At 40.6% G+C, this 24,666-nt stretch overlaps 1 protein-coding gene across 12 annotated transcripts in view; it reads left to right on the forward strand.

The window, feature by feature from the left end:
- The first annotated feature begins 13,127 nt into the window (after positions 1–13,127).
- Positions 13,128–24,666, forward strand: part of sugct (succinyl-CoA:glutarate-CoA transferase) — a 317,331-nt gene continuing 305,792 nt past the window's right edge. For 7 of the 12 annotated variants that reach the window (XM_078162590.1, XM_033638352.2, XM_033638353.2 and 4 more), the window contains exons 1-6: positions 13,176–13,364; positions 18,107–18,158; positions 18,246–18,319; positions 18,426–18,511; positions 20,969–21,019; positions 23,671–23,791. In XM_078162590.1, the coding sequence (XP_078018716.1) occupies positions 13,214–13,364; positions 18,107–18,158; positions 18,246–18,319; positions 18,426–18,511; positions 20,969–21,019; positions 23,671–23,791 (535 nt within the window). In that variant the 5' untranslated portion in view covers positions 13,176–13,213. Of the gene's footprint in view, positions 13,365–18,106; positions 18,159–18,245; positions 18,320–18,425; positions 18,512–20,968; positions 21,020–23,670; positions 23,792–24,666 lie in introns of all 12 variants that reach the window. The other 5 variants (XM_033638354.2, XM_078162588.1, XM_078162592.1 and 2 more) reach the window with 4 other exon arrangements.

Below are 24,666 nucleotides of genomic sequence, written 5' to 3' on the forward strand. Positions count from 1 at the left end.
CACCCATTTAGAAATTAGATATTTAAAATCTGATTTCACAAATGTGTTTACCATCCCCTTAAAGTCCACAGTGTACTCTCAATTCAGTATTTACAACTTCCAAATCTGGGAAAAACACTTAGATTTTTAAAAAAATACAATTCCCTGGGACCGCGCCATGCAGTTTGATACATATAAGCAACATAGTTGTAGTTCTTCTGATTTGCAAACTAGGGCTCTAAATAGGGTTGTAAAAAGATATATCTACTGAATATATCTAATATCAAGTAAAGCCAAACGAGTTATTACACTCCACCTAGATGAACTATGGTAAGAAAAAGTAAAGATGTCGGCTAATTTTCGATATTTTAGCTAATACGCTAGAAACAGCGTTTTTGGGACAGTAGGTTCGTTTGCGGCTTGTAAAATAGGGTTGTAAAAAGATAGATCTACTGAATAAATCTAATATCTAGTAAAGCCGAAGTAGTTATTATACTGCACCTAGATGAACTATGTTAAGAAAAAAAGCAAGGATGTTGGCTAGTCGTAGTTATTTTAGATAGTACTCTAAAAACGGTGTTTTGGGGACGGTAGGTTTTTTTGCGGCTTGTAAAACAGGGTCATAAAAAGATACATCTACTGAATATATCAAATGTCTAGTAAAGCTGAACTAGTAATGACACTGCACCTAGATGAAATATGTTAAGAAAAAGTAGGCATGATGGTTCATTTCAGATATTTTAGCAAGTTCTCTAGAAACGGCGTTTTTGGGATTGAATATTTGAATAGGCTATAACAAATATCTAGAACAGCCGAACTATCACATTATCATTATTATTATTATTATTATTATTGGTGGGAAATTATAACAGAGGAATATATTTGCCATTTTAATATCAAGAACACTTCCGCATTTTTGTGTGTATACAGGAATGTTAAAGATATCATTGAGGAAAACGAGGTTGACGTGACGTGATTGAATCAGGGAATCCGTGTGTCCACCACGGGAGAGGACCCTAATTGACTTTACATTGGCATTGTTTTCATGGTGGCAACACGTAATTTCAACCCATTACGTGCTGCCACCACGGAATGCGGTGTTAAGAGGTCGTGGTCATTTCACGTATTTCTGTGAGATCAGGTTGCTTTTAACAGATGACGTCCTGATGTTAGCTTTGCTGCTAGTGTTAGCTGTCCCTGTCAGCTGCAGCCACTGATGCTTTCTAGATATCGTGATTTCCCAAAACTGAATATATACCACACATAGCAAGTATCAACACAAAACTGCTTTATTAGCTCAATCATGTTGTAACGGCTGGATGGTTGATGTGTACATGCTGATTCGAGTGCTATCAGAGCCGATCCGCACATCACTATGGCTTAATAATCAACTCAGTCAATAGAAACAACCCGTCCTGTGTTAGGAGTGTATGTCGCTGACAGAAAGAAAGAAATAAAGAAAAGGAAAAAAAGATAGAAAACCAGCGTACACCTCACATATTTATTTCTCACAGTTGCGCACACGTTTGGCTGGCATGCAGAAGCACTGTCTGTGTGTCGAGAGTGCGAGCAGCAGCTTCAGCTGCTCAGGTAGAGAGGCTGTGTAGCCTGGTGTGTTTTTTTTTGGCTGATTCGGTTCTGACTGACTAACGTAAACAATTGAAAACTGAAAAAAATTAGCTTGCACCGTTAGCTCCGGTAAGGGAAAGCAGCTGACCGAAAGTCACGCACAAAAACACGGAAGTTGATCACTATTTACTTCCGTGTTTGAAAATATGGTGGATACACTGTTTATACATCAAAATATAAAAGACACAGGTGATGGCAGATAAGCTTATTAAGAGTAACTGTGCATTCCCACCAGAAGCGACATAGTTGCTTGTGGGCGCTCTGGTCGCTCTGACATCGCTCACACTGCCAGCTCCAGCAGGCGCCTGCAGCAGCCAAAGGGGCAGGGCCGGGCACTGCAGATGTGTCCATCAAGGCTGACCGGCTGTGCACTTTACAAGGATGAACAAATATACTATCATTTATGTCTTCACTGTGTATTATCCATGACTTTTATTGCACAATTAACGCTAATAAACACAGTCATATAGCCTTTATGAGTCTTTTATTATTTTGATTTTAGCCTGCTGTTGGTACGTAGGACCACTGAGAAATGTAGGCTAATTGGTGGTAAATAAGCGGGAGCTTATGGATCGCACTTTCGGAAGCCTCCTTTGTATTGCATCGGCGTGTTTGCTGAGGAAACGCAGGGCCCGGAGCCGTCGGGCCGTCTCGGTCCACAGAGTCCTGCAAACCCGGCAACTCCACGGGGAATTTCACTGGCTCGTACAGCTCTGGGAGAGCCCAGACCTTGCTGATAAGTTTCTGCTCCATTTCCGAATCCCGGTCTGCAATTGGCTGCTGCTTCGGCGGCGGCACTATCCATCTGCATAAAGTTCAACTTCTCTCAATTCTACTTGATGCTCTGGTCGCTGGCATCGCGCTGCTTGCTGCAGCCGGCACCCCTGACACCCTTCGTCGCCAGCATGCATTGAAACTGAGTGGCTGCTGGCCGCTTATGACGCTCGTGACGCTTTTGATGGGAATGCACAGTAAGCCCTTTTCACTGTTTTCAGGTGAAATACTTGCTGGAGATCTGTGCCTTCATGGCCATTCCAGGCACGAACCCACATCGCTTTGTGGCACATCGGTGGCTTTCAGCATATGATGTGGGCATCAGCACTCGCCGCACGTTGCCTGCATACAAGGTGCTGTACTTTGAGTTCCTCAATCCAGCAGACCAGACCCTTTACAAAGATGTCCTAGAGGAGATCTACACGGATCATCATGTTGGTGAGCAGGCAAAGGCCAGGATCCAGTATTTCCAGCAAGACCTGAGGAAAAAAGGTAAAATTGTTGAAATTAACATAATATTGTTTAGACAGATTTAAAGGAGGGTTCAGCCCCCATTATGTTATGTGATTAGTCCTCTTGTGGCTTCTGCACTACACACTATCCTGTATCTATAGCTCAAAAGCTATATTTTATTTCATTTTATCTTCCAGGAATGACGCAAGTTGGGAAGGACAGAAAGGACAGGGTGGTGAAGAAGCTCTGGTTTGAGAGTCTCAATAGGGACCACCAGCTGAGCATTTACCTTGCCGTCCTTCCCATCCTCAGGGTTTTCCCTGGCTCAGAAAGGGGCTATGGTGGTGATGTCTACGGTGCGCGCGCGCTGCAAAATTTTGGGGGTATACATTTATAGATCATGCAAATGTATTAAGCGATGCTATATCTTCTCTATTAGACGAGAAAGGTCCAAATAATACAGTACATTCTTCCTAAACCAGAAACTACTAACCTTGATCACACCTGCTCCTTGAGAATCAGCTGCCCTGTTAGTCCCCTGCTCCTCTCTCACCCCCTCCTCTGCTTGGGATCTCGCTTGTCACCAGACTGACAGTGAATGCGCCAGCATCTGTGAGCTGACGCGAAGCGTGGGGCTCAACACGTTACTTTGATCTTTGATGAATCAAAGAACTCGATTATTATTGGTCTAACGTCGCATCACCAGGCTCTCGTTATTGGTCCGAACTAGAGATGTAATGATATGAAAATTTCATATCACAGTTATTGTGACCAAAATTATCATGGCTATCATTATTATCGCGGTATTGTTGAAATGTGCTCAAAAGTAGTTATACACACACTGAAATCATTTAACCAAGTTTTATTTCGAAAAACAAATAAAATAAAGAGCACAATGTACGTTCTGTTTAACAGAAAGTCTAACATGTTTGATTTTCTTTTTGTCGTTCACAATTACTCCCATCACAGCTGTCACTTTGACCAAACACAGAGTTAGCTGCTGCCATGGACAACTGTACAGCAACAACACCCCAGCCTTTTTTAATATATCCTCAAGGGATTTTACTAAACAGTGTAAACGGGGAAAATGATGGTGTGAAACAGCAGAGGCACTTTGTCAACCAGCTGAGTACTGCCATTAGCATCAAGCTAGCAAACAATATTATTTCTTCATAATGGAGACAGTTGAAACATAAATTTAAAGGTCTGGAGCTGGGCCAGAAAGCTCGCGACCTCGTTCCCATCTTTTCGAATGGACTTTCTTTGTTTTCCATAAGATATCAAAAAACTCAAATACTCAGATGTCAAAAATCACTGGAGACACGTAGAATCAGATGCAACTGAGTTTAATGTGCTTGCAGGCATCAGAACACATCAACTCAATGAGTCAAGCTCCGGAGCAGGACTGAAATTTCTTTGTTTGCGCACTCGTTTTTATTGTGAAGATTTCTGCTGAGTTGTCTTTTTCTTAATCCTTTCCACTTGGCTCTGATCGTAACGGTGTGACATTTCTGCTGAGTTTCCACTTTTTTCCTTTTCATCCTACCACCATAACGGTGTCATATTTCTGCTGAGTCTCCACTTTTTTCCTTTCATGCTAAACCCCGCCTCTTTACTTGTACTCGTAATGCTTTCCTGGGCAGTCTAACACCGGATTTCCACTGGATGCGTGTCCGTTGCGGAACGGCAGCACTGGTTATCTGCTGCTTGCTCCGCTGCTTGCTCCGCCATCCGTCAATACCCACCGGCTGCGTTTGCTGTGTGGTGTGGTGCAGCTCCGCCGGAAAACATCTCGGTGCACTGCCATGATTAATATATCCTCGTCCATGGTGTTCACGGGGTGAAATGACGTCTGAAAACCTCTGACCTGTTGACTTCAGGCCTGCCTCTGCCCATTATGTAGTTTTTAAGGTGTAGTGCAGGGAAATATGATCCGCCGTGAACACTGTGTATTTTATTTTGAAAATTAACCGGATGTTTTATTGTGTTTCTGTGCAGGACTTCCTGCCCCACACGATCTGCTCTGTGCTGAATTGCTGTGTTGTGCTCCGGCGTCCGGCAAAAATAGAAGTCCTGCGTATCTGTTGCGGAGGGCTCCGGAGTGCCAGAGCTGAGACGGAGCTGGAACGCAGCACAGCCGCAGCCGGTGGAAACACACACATTGACTAGAATTGAATCCTATCGGCTCCGCTGCCGTGCCACAGCGGAGATGCAACCAACACGCATCTGGTGGAAATTGGCCGTAAGACCGCCTCCTCTTACCAGAGTCATATCAGGACAAGCTGGAATTCCCCTAACTTTCCACCAGTGTTTCTGAGCCCATCCTCATGCTATTTTTAGAAATGATGCCTAGGTACTTCTCCACCACAATACTTAAGTGCTCAGTGAGTGTGTGTGTCATAAGAATACATAAAATAATAAACCAGTGTGTGATTTCTCAGTGCATAGAGTACATTGCTTCAACACGTATCTTTAAAGGTCAACTTAAAGGTACAGTATAAACACTTCAGTAAACATTACTCTACAAAATGAACATAAAGTAAGAAAATTAAAAAAATAGTGGCAGGGCTTTTACTTACCACAACTGCAGAGCCTACCAGCTTCATTTATTTATTATTCCCTCTGTGTTTTTATGTTTTTACTTTTTATTGCTCCAGGGATAATTGGTGTGGACCATCGTGTAGTGTGTCAAGTCTGTCAGCCAAGTCACACCACGAAAAATCTCCAGAGCACTGTCCATGCGGGTGCCTTCGGTCAAAACGTTCAGCTCTGTAAAGATTTTCCAATGTTTGTGGCAATATGTTTGATATTTGTGCACTTTCAGCATTTTCTTTCATTTCAGCATTCTACAACTACTAAGTATTACTGCTTCTACTATTTTTCCTGTACATTTTCTGATTATTTACTACTTCTGCAAACCTCAGCTACAGAAACCATTCAAATGTCAAAACATTCAGTTCTTTAAGGACATTCATACTTTATTTTTTTCTACTTTTTATGCTATTTAAAGTATGAACTACTGCTACTACTGCTAACTCTACATCTACTTGTAGTAGTACTGCTTCTCCTACTTCTCCTGTACATTTTTTGATTAATCACTACTTCTACATACTTTCAGCTACAGAAACCATTCAAATGTCAAAACGTTCAGCTCTGTGAGGATTTTCAGATGTTTGTGGCAATTTGTTTGATATTTCTGCACTTTGAGCATTTTCTTTCATGCATTTTCAGCCATGGTCTGGAATTCATTTCAGCATTTAGCATCCACACGCATGTTCCGCAGGAAATGCATTTTCTAGTTAGTGTGGATGCTTCAGCACTTATGATATTCAAATCTTTATTAGTGTGGATGCTTCAGCTTTGTGTGTGTGTGTGTGTGTGTGTGTGTGTGTGTGTGCAAGCTGCTCAAATAAATTGCCCTTCATGGGAATAATAAAGTCTGTATCTATAGATGTCATTTAACGGCCATAATTCAATCGAAATGAAAGCATCTAACTGGGTTATTTTAATATTGCCTGTAACTTTAATACAGGCTGAGTTAGGCTACTTAATGTTTCCAACTGTCTAGCATCCAGTACAGGCAGTTGTAGGCTGTTTTTGTTTCATAATGATTATGTGGAAAAATAATTTGAATTTCTGTCACTAAAAAATATTTCGTTTTCTTTTTTTTGGTAAAAAAAAAAAGAGCAAGAGAGAGAGAAATTTCCACAGACTCCCTGCAATGATGCTAAGTGGCATGTCTTTCAACACAATTTTGCTCACCTTCTTCATTGGGGCGGGGAGGGCTAAAGTTATGGGGAGACAGGGTTTCTGATTCTGACTTGTCTGTTGCTGAGTCTGGTAAAAGGGGCAGGGACAACTGATTCAATACAAATATCTTGCTAAACATTTACCTGCACTGATTAAATGTAGGTTAAAAAGGAGTGAAATGTAGGCTAACACTAGTCTGTAGCTAGCTTATTTCACTATGGACATTAAGCTAACAGGTTAATTTCTACCACTCACAGACTATAGGCTACCCACCTTTCTTGGAGAAAAACTGGGTCACATATTGACACCCTTTCTTTTGCCTCTCCTCTCTCTCCTTTCTCTCTTTCCTTTTGTGAAAAGGTAGCATGATGATGATGTAGCATTCTAGCGCAACTGCTGACTGCTACTAGGCACTGTCACCGTCAGTGCGCTAAAGCAGGGCCGAACCATTTCATGCAGATACAGGGGGGGTGGTCAGTCAATATGGATGTTTAGTTTTTGGTCAATGAGGATATTTAACTCTTGCCAAAAACAAGTAAAAACAAAGAGATCATTAATTTTATTACTATATTTGAAAAAAAAAATATTGTTAATGATGATGGTTTAATAATTTTATATTAATTTTGACCTATTTTTGGTGCCCCTGTCAGTCAGGGGTCCTTGGAATTGTCCTAACTTTTCTCCCCTATTCCCCACTTTCCCAAACTCTCACCTTTCCCATGATCCATAGCGGCGCTGTAGCGGAAGTAGTTTTTTTAATTTCCATTCCATCCACTGTGTTTACAAATGAGTAGAGTCAGCGATCTAGCTAGCTAACAGCTAGCTACCGGTAAGACGAACGTAATCACTATAAAGATAAAATGGCCAAACCTCGGAGATGGGTACACGGATTAGACTATTTAACTAAAGACGAAGTGAAAGTGCCCCATCCGTCTACCTTAACGGAATGGGTAGATGATGTGAAACAGTAGCCCGACGTTAGCTACTACTTTGTTTTCAGTGAGGGTGTTGATGGAGAGGAACTCCGCAATTACAAAAGCACTGAGACGTACAACTATCTTCACAGCAATAAAATCGGAAAGGTATTGTGTAAAAAAAGAGGGGGAATTCACTTTCTTAAAAGCTCAGGTTGAGCATAGCCAGAGTACAAACAAACCCAAACACTTGGGTTAAGTGTGGATTATGACGAGAGCCAATGGTGTGATTGAGACAGTAGACTGTCCCTGCATCGCAGGGTTGGGAAAATCCTGTTGTCATGCAGCAGCGATCATCAGGAAGGTGGGTATAATTGATGGTAAAATGTGGGGATTGGGTGATGGGTTTGTGTTTTGCTCTGATTCAGAGCGAGATCCATCCTCTGGATTTAACAGAGGATGGATAATGCTCTGAATCAGAGCAAGGTTTGTGTTGGGTGTTGCACTGTACAGACATGAAAATGAATTTCCTGAAAAGGACAGTAAAGACTAATCTAAAGTCTTAGTAGCAAAAGATATCTTAGTGAAGTATAACCATTTTAATACAATGTGCAAATTCTGAAAACAATAAACATACTTTACTATAATTATTACGTGTTTCTATATTTGTCCAAGATTTCAATTATGTAAAAATATTTTGAGGTTGAATAACGATATTGATGTTGATTCAGAGTGCACATATGCGCAGAATCTTGTCTACTTTGGGAACCAGGGTAATTGGCACAACTTGTGACAAAATTTTAAACGCTTTTAATTGTCTAATAGCCCTTTCCATATGTATTCTAACATTTACAATTCTTCTCGTGGAAGTGACTTGTTCCTTGCTGAGTTGTGCACCTTTATTTGTAAATGAGGGTATAACTAAATTAATTTTCCTTTCGAATAATATGTCTCTAATTGTAAAACCACGGTCAGCCATGACCTCGTCACCTGGCCGCAAGTATTCCAATATCCCAGAGTCCATAGTAATGAATTTATCACTACATCGTGGCGGCTGTGGCTCAGAGGTTGAGTGGGTTGTCCACCAATCGAAAGTTCAGCGGTCCGATCCCGGGCTCCTCCAGGCTGCATGTCGAAGTATCCTTGAGCAAGATACTGAACCCCAAATTGCTCACACACTGTTCCATCGGTGTGTGAGTGTGTTAAAAAACTGAGTAGCAGGTGGTACCTTGTATGGTAGCCTCGGCCACCAGTGTATGAATGTACGTGTGAATGGGTGAACGTGACTCGTAGTGTAAAAAGTGCTTTGAGTGGTCACTGGATGACTAGAAAGGCGCTATACAAATGCAGGTCCATTTACCATCATCCACCATATGCAGCAGAAATGAACATTGTTAGTCCACATGGGGCTATACTTACAAGGTACTTTATAGTATTATTTGAGTAGTAATGACTATAAGACTCTCCCTTTGAATCTAGGTTTTTGGGCTTTTGTAATAGCCTTTCACTACAGTCCAAAATGCATGTTGTTTTGGGGTACTTAGTTTTAAAAACTGCTGGCATAGTTGCTTGAATGGTTGCCCTCAGAAGCCATGGGATAAGGTCTCTTGTAACTTCCTCCAATTTGTCTATCCAAAAAGATACAATCTTACTTGCCAGGCTCTCAGATATAAAGAAACGTCTGCTCAGATCACCTATCATGAGGTTCAATCTCAACTTCATCAGTGTTAGAAGTACTTGGTCCCTTACTGCTAATTTAAAAGCATCAGCAAACATTTCAAGTGTGGAAATAAGAGTGTTAAAGGTTTCTAATGGAATACCAGTGTACAGCAATGAATCTGAATCATTTAGGAGAATATGATGTGTCACATTGCACTCACCAACGGGCGAGTTGAGTATAACCTACTCTCTATTTCACATCTGTCTTATTATTGTAGTTTTGTCTTTGTGTTAGGTTATGTTAGTTTATCTGTGTTATTAGTTCATTTTAAATTGCGCAGGGAGCCGGCAGGCTTAGTAGCAGGGAGGGGTGGATGGTAGCCTTGTGGGGGGTCCAGTATGCAGTAGCTCACAGACTGGGTGCAGTGTTGTGCTGTTTAATGAAATTCTGCAGTGGTGTGCTGTTTAATTAAAGTCTGCAGTGGCATGCTGTGATTTATATAGAGTGCGATGGGTGTAAGCTGGTCTATTTTCTATCTAGCCCTCTATGGTTTTTGATGAAGCTCTGGATGTTTGGTACTCCCCCTCCTGGCCGTTTATCTAACTCTCTGTCTGTGTCCTATAGCTGCTGTGTTCCTGCGCCCTAAATTATTGTCCATTTTAAAAAAAGGAATAAATAAAGCATATATTTTTTATACCATTATTGCTTCCTGTTTCCTGTGTGGATTTGTTCGAATCCTCTGACATAACCTACTGGTAAATTCTAGATGGTGGCAGCATTCATCTGCCCTGTTTACAAGGTTTATTACAATAGTAACTCGCTAACACTGTCACTGCCACTAACAACAGCTAGCTACATATAGCAAAGTATAGGAGACTGGAAATAAAAGACTGCCAGCCGGAAGAATCGAGTGTCATGGTGACACCCATTGCTGTTCGCAGGAAAGTGGTGAATACGGCGCCACTGTAGAGCTTAGATCGGGCCCAAAAAATCCAGCCCGACCCGGCCCGAGCCTGTGCACGTTATGTCTGGGACCGGCCCCACCCGTCCAATTAACTGTAATTATGGGCCCGAGCCCGATTTAAACCAGACATTTTTCAATAAGTTGGCTGTTATAATTAAGAGTATTAAACCACAATTCTTGTTATTTGAATGACAGAAATATAGGATCTTAATGAATGGCACAACACGGAAGCATGATTATGTAATAAAACAGGTGTTTATTTCAGCATCCCAAGGTCAAATGAAAAAATTAACAGTTAACTATAACATTATTTAACTTTAAATTAACTCTGTGCAGCCTTGGTCTTAGTCTTAACTCTAACTTAAGTAGCACTTAATTTGTAAACAAAATGAATAGGTAGGCTAATTATTTAAAGCAGTGAAAAATGCTGGGTCAGGTTTATATAAAAAGACTTAAACAAATGGGGGGGGGGGGGGGGGGGGGGCGGGGGGCGCCTGCCACTGACACACAAACACAGGCCTGTGGGTGTGTGCGTGTCTCAGAATCTCAAGTGCAGAGATTAAAGCAGCAAAAGCGTTAACTTTAAACAGCATCTAAACATTATACAGTACAGGCCAAAAGTTTGGACACACCTTCTCATTCAATACGTTTTCTTTATTTTCATGACTATTTACATTGTAGATTCTCACTGAAGGCATCAAAACTATGAATGAACACGTGGAGTTATGTACTTAAAAAAAGGTGAAATAACTGAAAACATGTTTTATATTCTAGTTTCTTCAAAATAGCCACCCTTTGCTCTGATTACTGCTTTGCACACTCTTGGCATTCTCTCGATGAGCGTCAAGAGGTAGTCACCTGAAATGGTTTTCCAACAGTCTTGAAGGAGTTCCCAGAGGTGTTTAACACTTGTTGGCCCCTTTGCCTTCACTCTGCGGTCCAGCTCACCCCAAACCATCTCGATTGGGTTCAGGTCCGGCGACTGTGGAGGCCAGGTCATCTGCCGCAGCACTCCATCACTCTCCTTCTTGGTCAAATAGCCCTTACACAGCCTGGAGGTGTGTTTGGGGTCATTGTCCTGTTGAAAAATAAATGATCGTCCAACTAAACGCAAACCGGATGGGATGGCATGTCGCTGCAGGATGCTGTGGTAGCCATGCTGGTTCAGTGTGCCTTCAATTTTGAATAAATCCCCAACAGTGTCACCAGCAAAACACCCCCACACCATCACACCTCCTCCTCCATGCTTCACAGTGGGAACCAGGCATGTGGAATCCATCCGTTCACCTTTTCTGTGTCTCACAAAGACACGGCGGTTGGAACCAAAGATCTCAAATTTGGACTCATCAGACCAAAGCACAGATTTCCACTGGTCTAATGTCCATTCCTTGTGTTTCTTGGCCCAAACAAATCTCTTCTGCTTGTTGCCTCTCCTTAGCAGTGGCTTCCTAGCAGCTATTTGACCATGAAGGCCTGATTCGCGCAGTCTCCTCTTAACAGTTGTTCTAGAGATGGGTCTGCTGCTAGAACTCTGTGTGGCATTCATCTGGTCTCTGATCTGAGCTGCTGTTAACTTGCGATTTCGGAGGCTGGTGACTCGGATGAACTTATCCTCAGAAGCAGAGGTGACTCTTGGTCTTCCTTTCCTGGGTCGGTCCTCATGTGTGCCAGTTTCATTGTAGCGCTTGATGGTTTTTGCGACTCCACTTGGGGACGCATTTAAAGTTTTTGCAATTTTCTGGACTGACTGACCTTCATTTCTTAAAGTAATGATGGCCACTCGTTTTTCTTTAGTTAGCTGATTGGTTCTTGCCATAATATGAATTTTAACAGTTGTCCAATAGGGCTGTCAGCTGTGTATTAACCTGACTTCTGCACAACACAACTGATGGTCCCAACCCTATTGATAAAGCAAGAAATTCCACTAATTAACCCTGATAAGGCACACCTGTGAAGTGGAAACCATTTCAGGTGACTACCTCTTGAAGCTCATGGAGAGAATGCCAAGAGTGTGCAAAGCAGTAATCAGAGCAAAGGGTGGCTATTTTGAAGAAACTAGAATATAAAACATGTTTTCAGTTATTTCACCTTTTTTTGTTAAGTACATAACTCCACATGTGTTCATTCATAGTTTTGATGCCTTCAGTGAGAATCTACAATGTAAATAGTCATGAAAATAAAGAAAACGCATTGAATGAGAAGGTGTGTCCAAACTTTTGGCCTGTACTGTATATCAGTGTTTTCCATCTATCACATACTACTACAGCCTTTATCACTTATACTATTGTTGCTACTTTTGTGATAATGACTGTTAAATACATTTTGTAACGTACTGTAATATTATACACACATACTGCTCAGTAATTGTAGCACATGTAATACGCAGCATGAATTCATACAAATGAAACCCCTTACCACTTTTCTGACTAGTCCTACTACTTCCCCTTCTTTTTACACATTTCAGTCAGCATTGCAGTGTAGCATCAGCCTTTCAAATAACCTTAAAATATTTGACATTATGAGTGTCATTTAACTTTTTAATTACATTCATACTAATCAAACCTATTCCCACTTTTCCAACTACTGACTACTTCTGAAACATTTCTCTTTAACTCGCTGCCAAGGCCACAATTTTCATCCTGCTTGTAACACTTTGATTTAGATTTAATATTTAGATTTAACACTTTAATTCAGATTTAATATTGACATTTCATATTTAGATTTACATGTAACATTTTGATTTAGATTAAATATTTAGATTTAACAGTGTTAAATCTAAATATTAAATCTAAATTAAAACATTAAATCTAAATGAAAGCGATAAATCCTAATATTCAGTCTAAATATTAAATCTAAATGGGCCTACATAATTTAATTTCCCCCCAAACATTTACCTTAATAAATAATAATAATAATAATAATAAGCATTCAGCATCTACACGCATGTTCCGCAGGAAATGTATTTTCTAGTTGACCATTGTATTTGTAGACCCCCTACGCTCGCCACATACACTTCTTCCGTTCATCCAGACTATTATTTTGAAAGCGATACCCGGAAGTCCTGTTGCAGTGATTGTAGCCTGATGCTTCATGCTAACAGGTGGGAATATGTCTGCTTCTCTCAGAGGGTTGAAACGCCGTTTTTCGGCTCTCTGCCCGGTGGGTTTTACTTCACAGCTTCGGAGGAATCCGCCGGTGAGATGTGCGGAGGGAGGTCGGCGGCTGTCACACACACAAACAGGTGCTGTGCTGAGCTAAATTTAGCAGGCTAATGTTAGCCTTCGCTTGTCAGTGGATCAGTGTGCTGATCGCTAAAAGAACATTGGTCTTGATAAAATAAGTCAGATATCAGTGAAACAGGACTTTATTTAATGTGTTCCTGCGGTGACAGGACTCACGTTTCTCACATTAATCGGTTACATAAGTTTCATTACCTGTGTTGGTCAAAGTCGAGCTCATTTAGATTTCTCTGATTTATTATTAACTTTATTTCTCTTATAATTTTGCAACGGAGGAACAAGTATTCACACCCTTTACGGCAGTAAAAGTACCACACGGTGAAATTACTCCACTGCAAGTAAAGTCCTGCATTCATATCCTACCTCAATATACTTAAATTAAAAGTCAGTACGTTGCAGTAAATTGTTCCCTGCTGTCAGTGTATTCCCTTTTTATCTGTAGTTTTTGGATAAATATTACTGCTGCATTAATGTATTGCATTTTACTGCTGTAGATGTTTAAAGGGATAATTCAGATTTTTTGAGGTGGGTTGTGTGATGTACTTTTCCGTAGACAGTGTATTACTAGGGATGTCCCGATCCAGCTTTTTCACTTCCGATCCGATACCGATATTACAGCCTTGAGTTTTGGCCGATACCGATCCGATCCAAGCACGTATTATACATATTCACTTATTTTGTTGTCAGTCATGTTAGAAAAGGTTTGATCAAGCAAAGAACAACTACTTAATCAGGTTAGTTAGAATGATCCACAACAGTAGGTATGAGAAACTGACCTGTTTATTGTTAACAGGGTTAAATAAACAAACTTTAAACTTGAACATTAACATTAAATAAAAAATATAGCTGGTTTGCTTTGGCTGCTTTGGCCCCTTAATAAATAGAAAATGAATCAACACAAGAAATCTTTAAAATGTCTAACAATGAAATTAAAATAGCAGCAAGACTCCACACACTTGTGCTTTGGCTCCCTAATAAATAAAAAAAAGATTAACACCACAAGACATTGTTGGCATTTAACAAACAATGCAGCCTTTCCTTTTCAGTTATTTTAATAGTGTTTTTGTAGTTCATCCATGGCTCCAATTTCACTAATTGTGTCCAAAACAATGCCATCAGTGCTCTTTACTTAAACAGTAAGAGTGTAAACCAAATAAAAATATCACTCTCAAAAAACCAGAGCAGAAAACAAATAGTCAGTTAACTTAATTGACCGCTACTCTTCCTACCCTCTGTGTATCTGCCGTCTGCATGCTGGCCTGGTGCATTGATAGTAAGAGCTGGAGCGGATCGCTGGAATGGACTGCTTGAATCGCGGAGCGCTGGACTGGCCGGAAAACCTGGCACGGACTCTGTGAAAAACTGGATCAGAGTTCATGGATCGGCATTTTCCCATGCAGTCCAATCCGATGCTGATGCCTGTTTTTTGCTAATATCGGCGGCCGATACCGATCCGAATATTGGATCGGGACATCCCTATGTATTACAAACAGTAGATCAGCTGGCACGGCCCCAGTTTGGAGAAGCAGGCTGCATTCCAACCGATTCCAATATAGAAGCTCAGCATTGTACTTCTGCAGGCGGGGTCAGCAACAAAATGTATTTTAGCCACCTAAAAAATGTTCCGCCTAAAATCAATATTTGTTTAAGCATATGCTTTATTGAGAGTATTATTAACAGCATTAACTTTATGTCAGTTATTTTCAGCATTCTCTTCAAAGCCAAACCCCATCAAGAACAGCGATTTAAGAGCTCAGAACACAAGTGCTGCTGGTCTGCGGCTGCTAGTTAGTTTGTTTGTGTTGTGTCTCTTTGGCATTTATGAGGGTTAGCTCAGATTCAACAAAGTCACCCAATGACGACGAATCGATGAAAACTTAAAATGTTTTAAATGGAAATTCTTGACATTCGAGTCAACTTTGAGCCAAGTTGTTTATATATATATATATATATATATATGTATGTATATATATACAGTACAGGCCAAAAGTTTGGACACACCTTCTCATTCAGTGCGTTTTCTTTATTTTCATGACTATTTACATTGTAGTTTCTCACTGAAGGCATCAAAACTATGAATGAACACATGTGGAGTTATGTACTTAACAAAAAAAGGTGAAATAACTGAAAACATGTTTTATATTCTAATTTCTTCAAAATAGCCACCCTTTGCTCTGATTACTGCTTTGCACACTCTTGGCATTCTCTCGATGAGCTTCAAGAGATAGTCACCTGAAATGGTTTCCACTTCACAGGTGTGCCTTATCAGGGTTAATTAGTGGAATTTCTTGCTTTATCAATGGGGTTGGGACCATCAGTTGTGTTGTGCAGAAGTCAGGTTAATACACAGCCGACAGCCCTATTGGACAACTGTTAAAATTCATATTATGGTAAGAACCAATCAGCTAACTAAAGAAAAACGAGTGGCCATCATTACTTTAAGAAATGAAGGTCAGTCAGTCCGGAAAATTGCAAAAACTTTAAATGCGTCCCCAAGTGGAGTTGCAAAAACCATCAAGCGCTACAACGAAACTGGCACACATGAGGACCGACCCAGGAAAGGAAGACCAAGAGTCACCTCTGCTTCTGAGGATAAGTTCATCCGAGTCACCAGCCTCAGAAATCGCAAGTTAACAGCAGCTCAGATCAGAGACCAGATGAATGCCACACAGAGTTCTAGCAGCAGACCCATCTCTAGAACAACTGTTAAGAGGAGACTGCGCGAATCAGGCCTTCATGGTCAAATAGCTGCTAGGACGCCACTGCTAAGGAGAGGCAACAAGCAGAAGAGATTTGTTTGGGCCAAGAAACACAAGGAATGGACATTAGACCAGTGGAAATCTGTGCTTTGGTCTGATGAGTCCAAATTTGAGATCTTTGGTTCCAACCGCTGTGTCTTTGTGAGACGCAGAAAAGGTGAACGGATGGATTCCACATGCCTGGTTCCCACTGTGAAGCATGGAGGAGGAGGTGTGATGGTGTGGGGGTGTTTTGCTGGTGACACTGTTGGGGATTTATTCAAAATTGAAGGCACACTGAACCAGCATGGCTACCACAGCATCCTGCAGCGACATGCCATCCCATCCCATCCGGTTTGCGTTTAGTTGGACGATCATTTATTTTTCAACAGGACAATGACCCCAAACACACCTCCAGGCTGTGTAAGGGCTATTTGACCAAGAAGGAGAGTGATGGATTGCTGCGGCAGATGACCTGGCCTCCACAGTCACCGGACCTGAACCCAATCGAGATGGTTTGGGGTGAGCTGGACCGCAGAGTGAAGGCAAAGGGGCCAACAAGTGCTAAACACCTCTGGGAACTCCTTCAAGACTGTTGGAAAACCATTTCAGGTGACTACCTCTTGAAGCTCATCGAGAGAATGCCAAGAGTGTGCAAAGCAGTAATCAGAGCAAAGGGTGGCTATTTTGAAGAAACTAGAATATAAAACATGTTTTCAGTTATTTCACCTTTTTTTGTTAAGTACATAACTCCACATGTGTTCATTCATAGTTTTGATGCCTTCAGTGAGAATCTACAATGTAAATAGTCATGAAAATAAAGAAAACGCATTGAATGAGAAGGTGTGTCCAAACTTTTGGCCTGTACTGTATATATATATGTATATACATATATTTTTTAAGTTATCCAATGAGGCCAATGCAGGTATTAGAATCAAGGTGACAGGTTGTATAAAAAAAAATCATTCAGACATTTTTCTTCTACAATTACAAATAATTTCTACACAAAATTGCATTTCTTACTTATCACTTACTGATCATCATTTGAAAAGCTGCACATCTCTTTATATATGCTCTCAAAAACTTTGACGCAACAAATAACTAATCTGAGACAACTAGGATTTGTACCCTGGTTCATTGTAAACTCAGACTTATTGATCTCATTGGAGCAGAAAAATAACGTCATTAAAGCCCTAATTCTTTCTTAATCTGTACCATGTTGGTCTGGAGGTTTAAACTTGTGTCCTCTCACAGAGTTGGTGATTAAAACAAAACCTTCAGCTCTGTCAGAGAAAACTGATCTGAGTTCAGACTGTTTACTTACAGCACCACTACACTCCCAGATAACTGAGCCTCCTACCTGCCTGTCAAACAGCATCAAATCATAAACCTTCTTGAGACACTCCATATCTGAGTGTAGTCCTGCAGGGATCAGATGTGAAGTCTGGTGGCTGCTCATTCAGTTGCCGTTCAGAGGCTAACAAGCAAAGCTAGCTGCTAAAAGCCACTGCTGCAACTAACAACAGCTGATTATTTACAGCTGAATTACAGCTTACAACTCAGCTGACGCTGCTCTGGTGTGAGTGTTTACAGGATACTGAAACATCCTGGTGCTGACTAATTACTGGAGTTTACAGCCAGTCTGTGCTCTGACCTCATACCGCTAATATGGCACAGTTGCAAGCACTGCTGTTGTTGGCCATTCTCCTCTGCCTCTCCTTACATTTTGAATGTCTGATGGTCCACTACTATTTTCATCCTGTGTCATCTAGTCAATGAAAATGGAACATAGATTTTGTTATAGATTTTAATATCAGGATCTATTTTTTAATTGTCAGCGTCACGTCTTCGTCATGAAAAAAAAGTCTTTAAAAAACCCCAACTTATGTCATAGTTTTTGGTAAGGAAATTAACACTGATACGGGACTACAGCGGTGTGTCTTTATGTCAGTAAACAGGATTCTACCATCAAAAGATCTCTCTGTTTGCTCACTCTCTAATGTCAGCAGGAGGAAACCTTCGACCACTGGAGGGTGTCACAGTGTTAGACCTGACAAGGTAAGCGTGTGTGTGAATGCTGCAGTAGTATTCAGCCTTCAGAGGTAAAGCTGTCACATTTAACTGAAGTGTTAAAAACGTCCGCAGAGTTCTGGCTGGTCCCTTTGCCACCATGATCCTGGGAGATCTGGGAGCTGAGGTGATCAAAGTGGAGCGACCAGGTGAGTCAGCATTTTACACCTTACGTTATTCCACAGTCTTCACAGAGCATCTCTGCCGGAGTGTGAGCAAAGCACTGTGACAGTTTTAGTGTGTTTTGTGGAACAGGTGCAGGTGATGACACCAGAGCCTGGGGTCCTCCATTTGTAGGAGCAGAGAGCACCTATTTCCTAAGCGTCAACCGAAACAAAAAAGTAAGTGTGTGTGTCACAGTGTGTGCTCAACACACACACACAACCGTGCATGTACACCGTGCTCAAACATCAGGACCAAACTGGTGGATTTTATATGTTTGATTGGTTTCAGTTTAATTCTATAAAAGTGTCCCTGCAGAGTTCAAAGGTCAGACTGTATGAAATAAATGAATCTAACACATGCAGAGAAAATACATATATGCAGACAGAGACAAGAACAGGATAGCAAAAGTCAGGCAATGTTCAAAGTGGAAACTTTCTATTCAACTAACAAGAATTTATGGGGATTAATGTGAAGATAATGGGATTATCTGGGCTGTTTTAACTTCTCAGAAACAGATAGAACTGTAAACTCTCCATATAGAAATCAATAATATAGTTGATTTATTATGTTCTTATTTTTGCACAATTTCAAAAGCACAAAATGACAAAAATATGTCTGTCTGTCTGTCTATCTATCTATCTATCTATCTATCTATCTTCTTATTGTGATTATTGTTGATTGTCTGTCACTTTTTCTAATGCTTCTGTCTTGGCCAGGTCTCCCTTAGAAAGAGTACCTGTAAATATAGGTTAAATATATAAAATAAAATATTGGTCTTCTCCATGGACTCCATGTCAGACTGTGATGGCTCACAGAGCCTCTGGTTTAATAGCGGTGTATCAGCTGGTGCATCAGTCAGCCTACTGCTGACCCTGGTTGCTGACAGATGACGAAGGTATGTGATGTTAGAGTGCTGAAGAATGTAGTGCAGCTTACAGTTCAGTTCAAGGATTTTAACCAAAACATGCCAGGGCAAGGTGTCTGCGGGTTCTTATAGGGTCTTAAATTCAAGTTAATAAATACTAGACCTTAAAGGTCCAGTGTGTCAGACTTAGGGGGGTTAAGTGCATCTAGTGGTGAGAATTACAGATTTTAACCAGCTGAATCTTCTCCTGGTTATAATTCCTTCGGTGCTCATTGTTCAGGAGGTTTTTTACCAGGAGCTGGATTATCAAAACAAACAGAATTAAATAGAATTAAAACAAACAGACCAGCTGATTTAAACCAGTAAAACCACTGAATAAAGTTACAAGTCAGTCTTTGTCTGACACTGCTTGTTCCAGAGGGCCTTCTAACTACAGTGGCTGACATTAAAACATGAATGTCCCTCTCTAGAGCCAGTGTTTGGTTTGTCAGTTCTGGGCTACTGTAGAAACATAGCAGTGAAACATGACGATCTCCGTAGACGAGGACCAGCTCCCTGTGTAGTTATAAACGGCTCATTCCAAGGAAATGAAAACATGTTTATTATTGTCAGCTGATTGTACACTAAAGAAAACATACTGATTATGTTATATTCCATTTCTGCCTATATACATATATATATATATATATATATATATATACACCATTAAACCCTACACATTGGACCTTTAAAAGTCATTAAATAGTCTTAAATATGAATTTGTTAGTTGATTGACACATTTTCTCTTATTTAATTTATCCATCTTTTGATTTAGTTTTGTTAAAAATTAGTCAAACTCTTTGGCGTGAAAGTCAACAAATCTTTAAACCTGCCACTGAACCTAATGCTTTATTTTTTTACCTAACTCACTCTAATAACCATCTTCCTACATACACCTCCCTCTGTGCGTGACTGCATATTTACTATTGACCTTAATACTCACCTGCAACACTCTAATAATGGAGTGACAGTTATGAATAGTGTTAAATTTGGTTAAAAATGATCTAGATGACAGTATCTGATACCTGCACACACCCTGCATGTAATAGTGCTATTTTATGTGAATTTCTGCCCTGGAGAAGTTCACTGTTACAAGGTGCCATTTATATATTGAAACTGTGCAAAATTCCTTGAATCTTCCCTTGTAAATGTTTTTGGAATTTTCCTGTGAATTTTCTAGAAATTATGACCCTTTGCAACCCTTAACAGGACAGGCAGGACACCTACTGTATCAGTGTCATCTTTCTGCAGCACTGCAAAACAAAAAACAAGCTTTAGTGTCACTTCAGTGCATCCATTAAAGTCCGTGTTTGATGTCTGTTTGTCTTCCTGGATTTATTTTACTCATTTGTGAGGGATTTTACCAGCTGACTGTCAAATATCAGTCACCTTATATGTTAAAGTTTCCCACAAGTATTTGAATGAAACAACATGTATATAAATACACTCCCTACTGAACGTCACTGAACAGTTCCTCACTGTGATAACATGAATTTGACGATCAAAGTAAAGCTGATAGAGTTTGGAGTCTCTGCAGGATCATTTATTATACAAATGAAGTGTAACCAGCGGCTGCCTGAAAGGAACCAGATCATTCAGTCATTCTAAACATGATGTGATTGATAGTGAGGACGATCAGACTTCCTGTTTGTTTTTTCCTGTCAGTAAACACAGTTTCAGTGTGTCAGTGATAATAATGAGCCTGTGCTGATGGATTGTCTGATTTCAGAGTATTTCTGTGGACCTGAAGCATCCCAGAGGTGCGGCCGTCATCCAGGAGGTATGACTCACTCACAGCAGCTGCTCGTCCACTGTTTGATATTTAATACTCATCCAGATATAACACCTGAGTGTCATTTCTAATACCAGATTAGACTGGTTTTAATACGCTTTTCTTTTATTCAACAAAATATGCCAACAAGTCAAATATTAAATGTTGTGTAAACAGAAGCAGCTGTGCAAGAATTACTGTAAATACAGTCTAAAACTGAATCAAAGAATAAATCAGCATCATTATGAATCTGACCAAATTCATCAGTATCTTACTCTATGTGACACTTGGTGCTGCAGACACATGCCAGTCGGAGTTACTTTCACAGAGTCTCATTCAATCCCTGAGCATTAGTTCAGTGCTCAAGTGTTGAATCAGCTGTCATATTGACGATGTTCTTTTTCAATAATATCTGCCGTAATAGATGCTGTGGTTCATTGCTCATTCAACATGCCCTTGTTGACTTCCCCTTGGCATTTGCCCTCAAGGGAATCCCCGCCGCCATCATAACTGTCGTTTCATTTGTCTGGAAATCTGAAGTGACCCTCGGAGGGCTGAGGGAGCAAGTGAACAACGATGGTCACTCCAGAGGTCTATATCACCCCCAATGCACAGCAGTTATGCATTTGATGCAAAAAAATACATCCATGATTAGGTGGCAGTAATGTATGTAAAACCACCAAAGAAGGAGAAGATGAATTAATTGGAAAATAAATAAAAATTTATTTAAATAAATTCACTATTGAACATGCTCCTCAGTTTCAGTTTTTCTAATAGGAGTGTATGTATAGGTAGACATACAGGTGTATAGATTCACTTGTCTCTCAGATTGTTTCTGAATAAAATCTTTGATAGCTTGATCTTTAACTGAAAACTGTCATATAACTAATTGCAGTTGATATTTACTTTGATTGCTGTATTATTCAGCAGGTGTGATTTCTCTGTTCCCAACATTACTATCTGTGAATGCATAGAAAATTTGCTGTTTTGCAAGATATCATAAACTCCTCAGCAATAATAGTTATTATAATCATGATACAGATCACAAACAGAAATGGCGAAATCAGAAGCTGATGAAGCTAATTACCAAGTTCCTGTTAATGTATTGCAATTATCTGCAGAAGACACCCTCACCTCAGGGAAAGAGTCTGCAGGTCCATCTGATGAGTTGTAAAGAAAAAAAACAGTATAGTGCTAATCCTGCAACTGGCAGTGGACCAGTGATGAAAGTGAATGAGGGAAGATGTGTTCCATTTAAATCCCCTGCCAGTTTTCCCTCCACTCTCCAAGTGGCCTCCATGCGATGTAAGCTATCAGGGGCTGAGGAGAAGTAAATGAGAGCAAGTGGAATTACTAATTTAATGCAGTGAGAGATACAAACTGTATAGACAGACACAAAAGAAGAAGAAATGATTGTTTCAAACTTCCATTTAGTCAACTTCCATCCAGCGTTGCATGTAGGGCTGTCAAAATTGCTCAAAAATGATGTTCGAATATTCCTTCTAAAAATAACTCATAGGTTCGAACCATTCGATTTTTTTTTTTCCGCATTATGTCCACAAGAGGGCAAACTAATACAAGGAAACATACTTGTATAGGTATTAATACAAGGAAACATAACTACTTGTAGGTATTTTTATTTCAACATAAACATCTTTGAAAACATTTAAATACCTACACATTAAAACACATAAAACAATTATCTATAACATTACGTTATAAACGACCGCAGACCTCTCGCTCGCCCCCCCTCTCTGACCCGTGGCCACACCGCCCGCGGAAGCGCTGCGAATAGCCTCGAAGCGCTGGACCGTGACCGGCTCGTGCCCTGCAGCGATCGTTTCGGAGTCTGGTCTGTTTTCTGCGTGAGCCGCGAGCGAATGTGTCAAGCTGGGTGATGGAGAGAATAGCTGGGAGCAGAAGCGCTTGTCGACCAGCGTGGAGAAATGCACGTCTGATTTCAGTGCGCTGCGCTTCGCAGCACTTCCGCGGGCGGTGTGGCCCTGGCAGTGTGTTCAGTCAGAGATATTGGATAAAGGAGATACCCCACCGTAGGCTTATCCAGCGTTAAGAAAACGGTTACTCTTCCTGTCTCCTAAGTGGGCGTGGTTAGCTCTCCCTCCAATCAGAGCCTGTGCGTTTGATTTGCAACACAAGACGAGAGTAAACTGACAAGAAGCACATAATCGTTTTACATAGATTATTTTGCTTTCATAATCGTTGAAAGCCCAAATCGTAACCTAGATTAAAATATGATTAATCAAGCAGCCCTAAGGCTGACTAAATATGATCAAAACTAACACTTGGACATCTGACGTAGGACTAAGACTGCATAAAAAAAGACAAAATGAACACCAGTTGCATGTCACGAGAGAATGCTGTGTGAACTTGGCTGCTGAATTTGTTTTCAGTAACCCTCGATCATTATTGAACCAAAGCTGGGCTCTAAGTATTGAGTTAAGGGGTATTTATACTTGTGCGGCAGACCCTAAGCCGTAGCCTACGCACGTGGCCTATGCCCTTGTGAGCATGTATACTTGTACTGCGGTGGTTAGACTGAAGAGGATTTGTCAGTCCATTATATTTACATGTTGTGTGTGTGTGTGTGTGTGTGTGTCTGTGTCAATCTGTGTGTCTGCATGTCTGTGTCTGTGTCTCAGCTTGCAGGAGTGTGTGATGTGCTGGTAGAAAACTACCTACCAGGGAAACTACATCAGATGGGTTTAGGATACGAGCAGCTGAGCAGAGTGAACCCACAACTCATCTACTGCTCCATATCAGGTACTGACCGACTGACTATCTGACTTACTGACTTACTTACTCACTGAATTATTTACTTACTTACTGACTTGTTAGGCTCATTTTAGATGAGCCAGGCCCGTGCAGATTTGATCACTGGCGATCGCCACACAAGGCATGACGGTTAGTTTTGTTTTCATGGAAACGCCTGGTTGTCACCTAATCTATCAGCTGATTGGTTTAGATGTTGAGTCAACAATAAGACGTTTTAGATAAACCTTTCATTTTTATAGAATTTCAGAGATTTAGATGTTATTTGTCTAATTTAAAGGTTTATTCTATTAGCAGAAATCAGGTTGTGTTACTGATGGTGATGTTAAGTTTACATGAGAATTCATGTAATTCATGTAACTTTCCAGGCACGGCGCAGTTCGTCTCAAACTAGCCTGTTTACTTACTGACCCACTGACTGATTTACTGACTTACTTACTTACTGACTTTCTTATTGACTTACTGATGTGCTGACTTGCTGACTTACTTACTTACTTACTTACTAGGTTCGTTCGAGATGAGCCAAACCTGTGCAGATTCGATCACCGGCAATCGCGGCACAATGCGTGCCAGTTAGTGTAGTGTCCGACTTCATCCCAACTTGCTCTGATGTCATACAAAAGTAGACAGCAATAATTTCACGATAGCGAGGCGGCCGCAGTTTTTAGAGCCAGGCACTGCTGTTGCTCTCCACTGACTGCAAGAGCTACAGCATGATGGAAAATGCCTGGCTCTTACCTGATCTATCAGCTGATTGGTTTAGATGTTGACACAACAGTAGGACTTTTTAGATCACACATTTTAGATGTTGAATTTCTGAGATTTTGGTTTTATTTGTCTGATTTGTAGGTTTATTCTGTTAACAG

This window comes from Epinephelus lanceolatus, chromosome 20, assembly GCF_041903045.1.
Source record: "Epinephelus lanceolatus isolate andai-2023 chromosome 20, ASM4190304v1, whole genome shotgun sequence".
NCBI lineage: Eukaryota > Metazoa > Chordata > Actinopteri > Perciformes > Serranidae > Epinephelus > Epinephelus lanceolatus.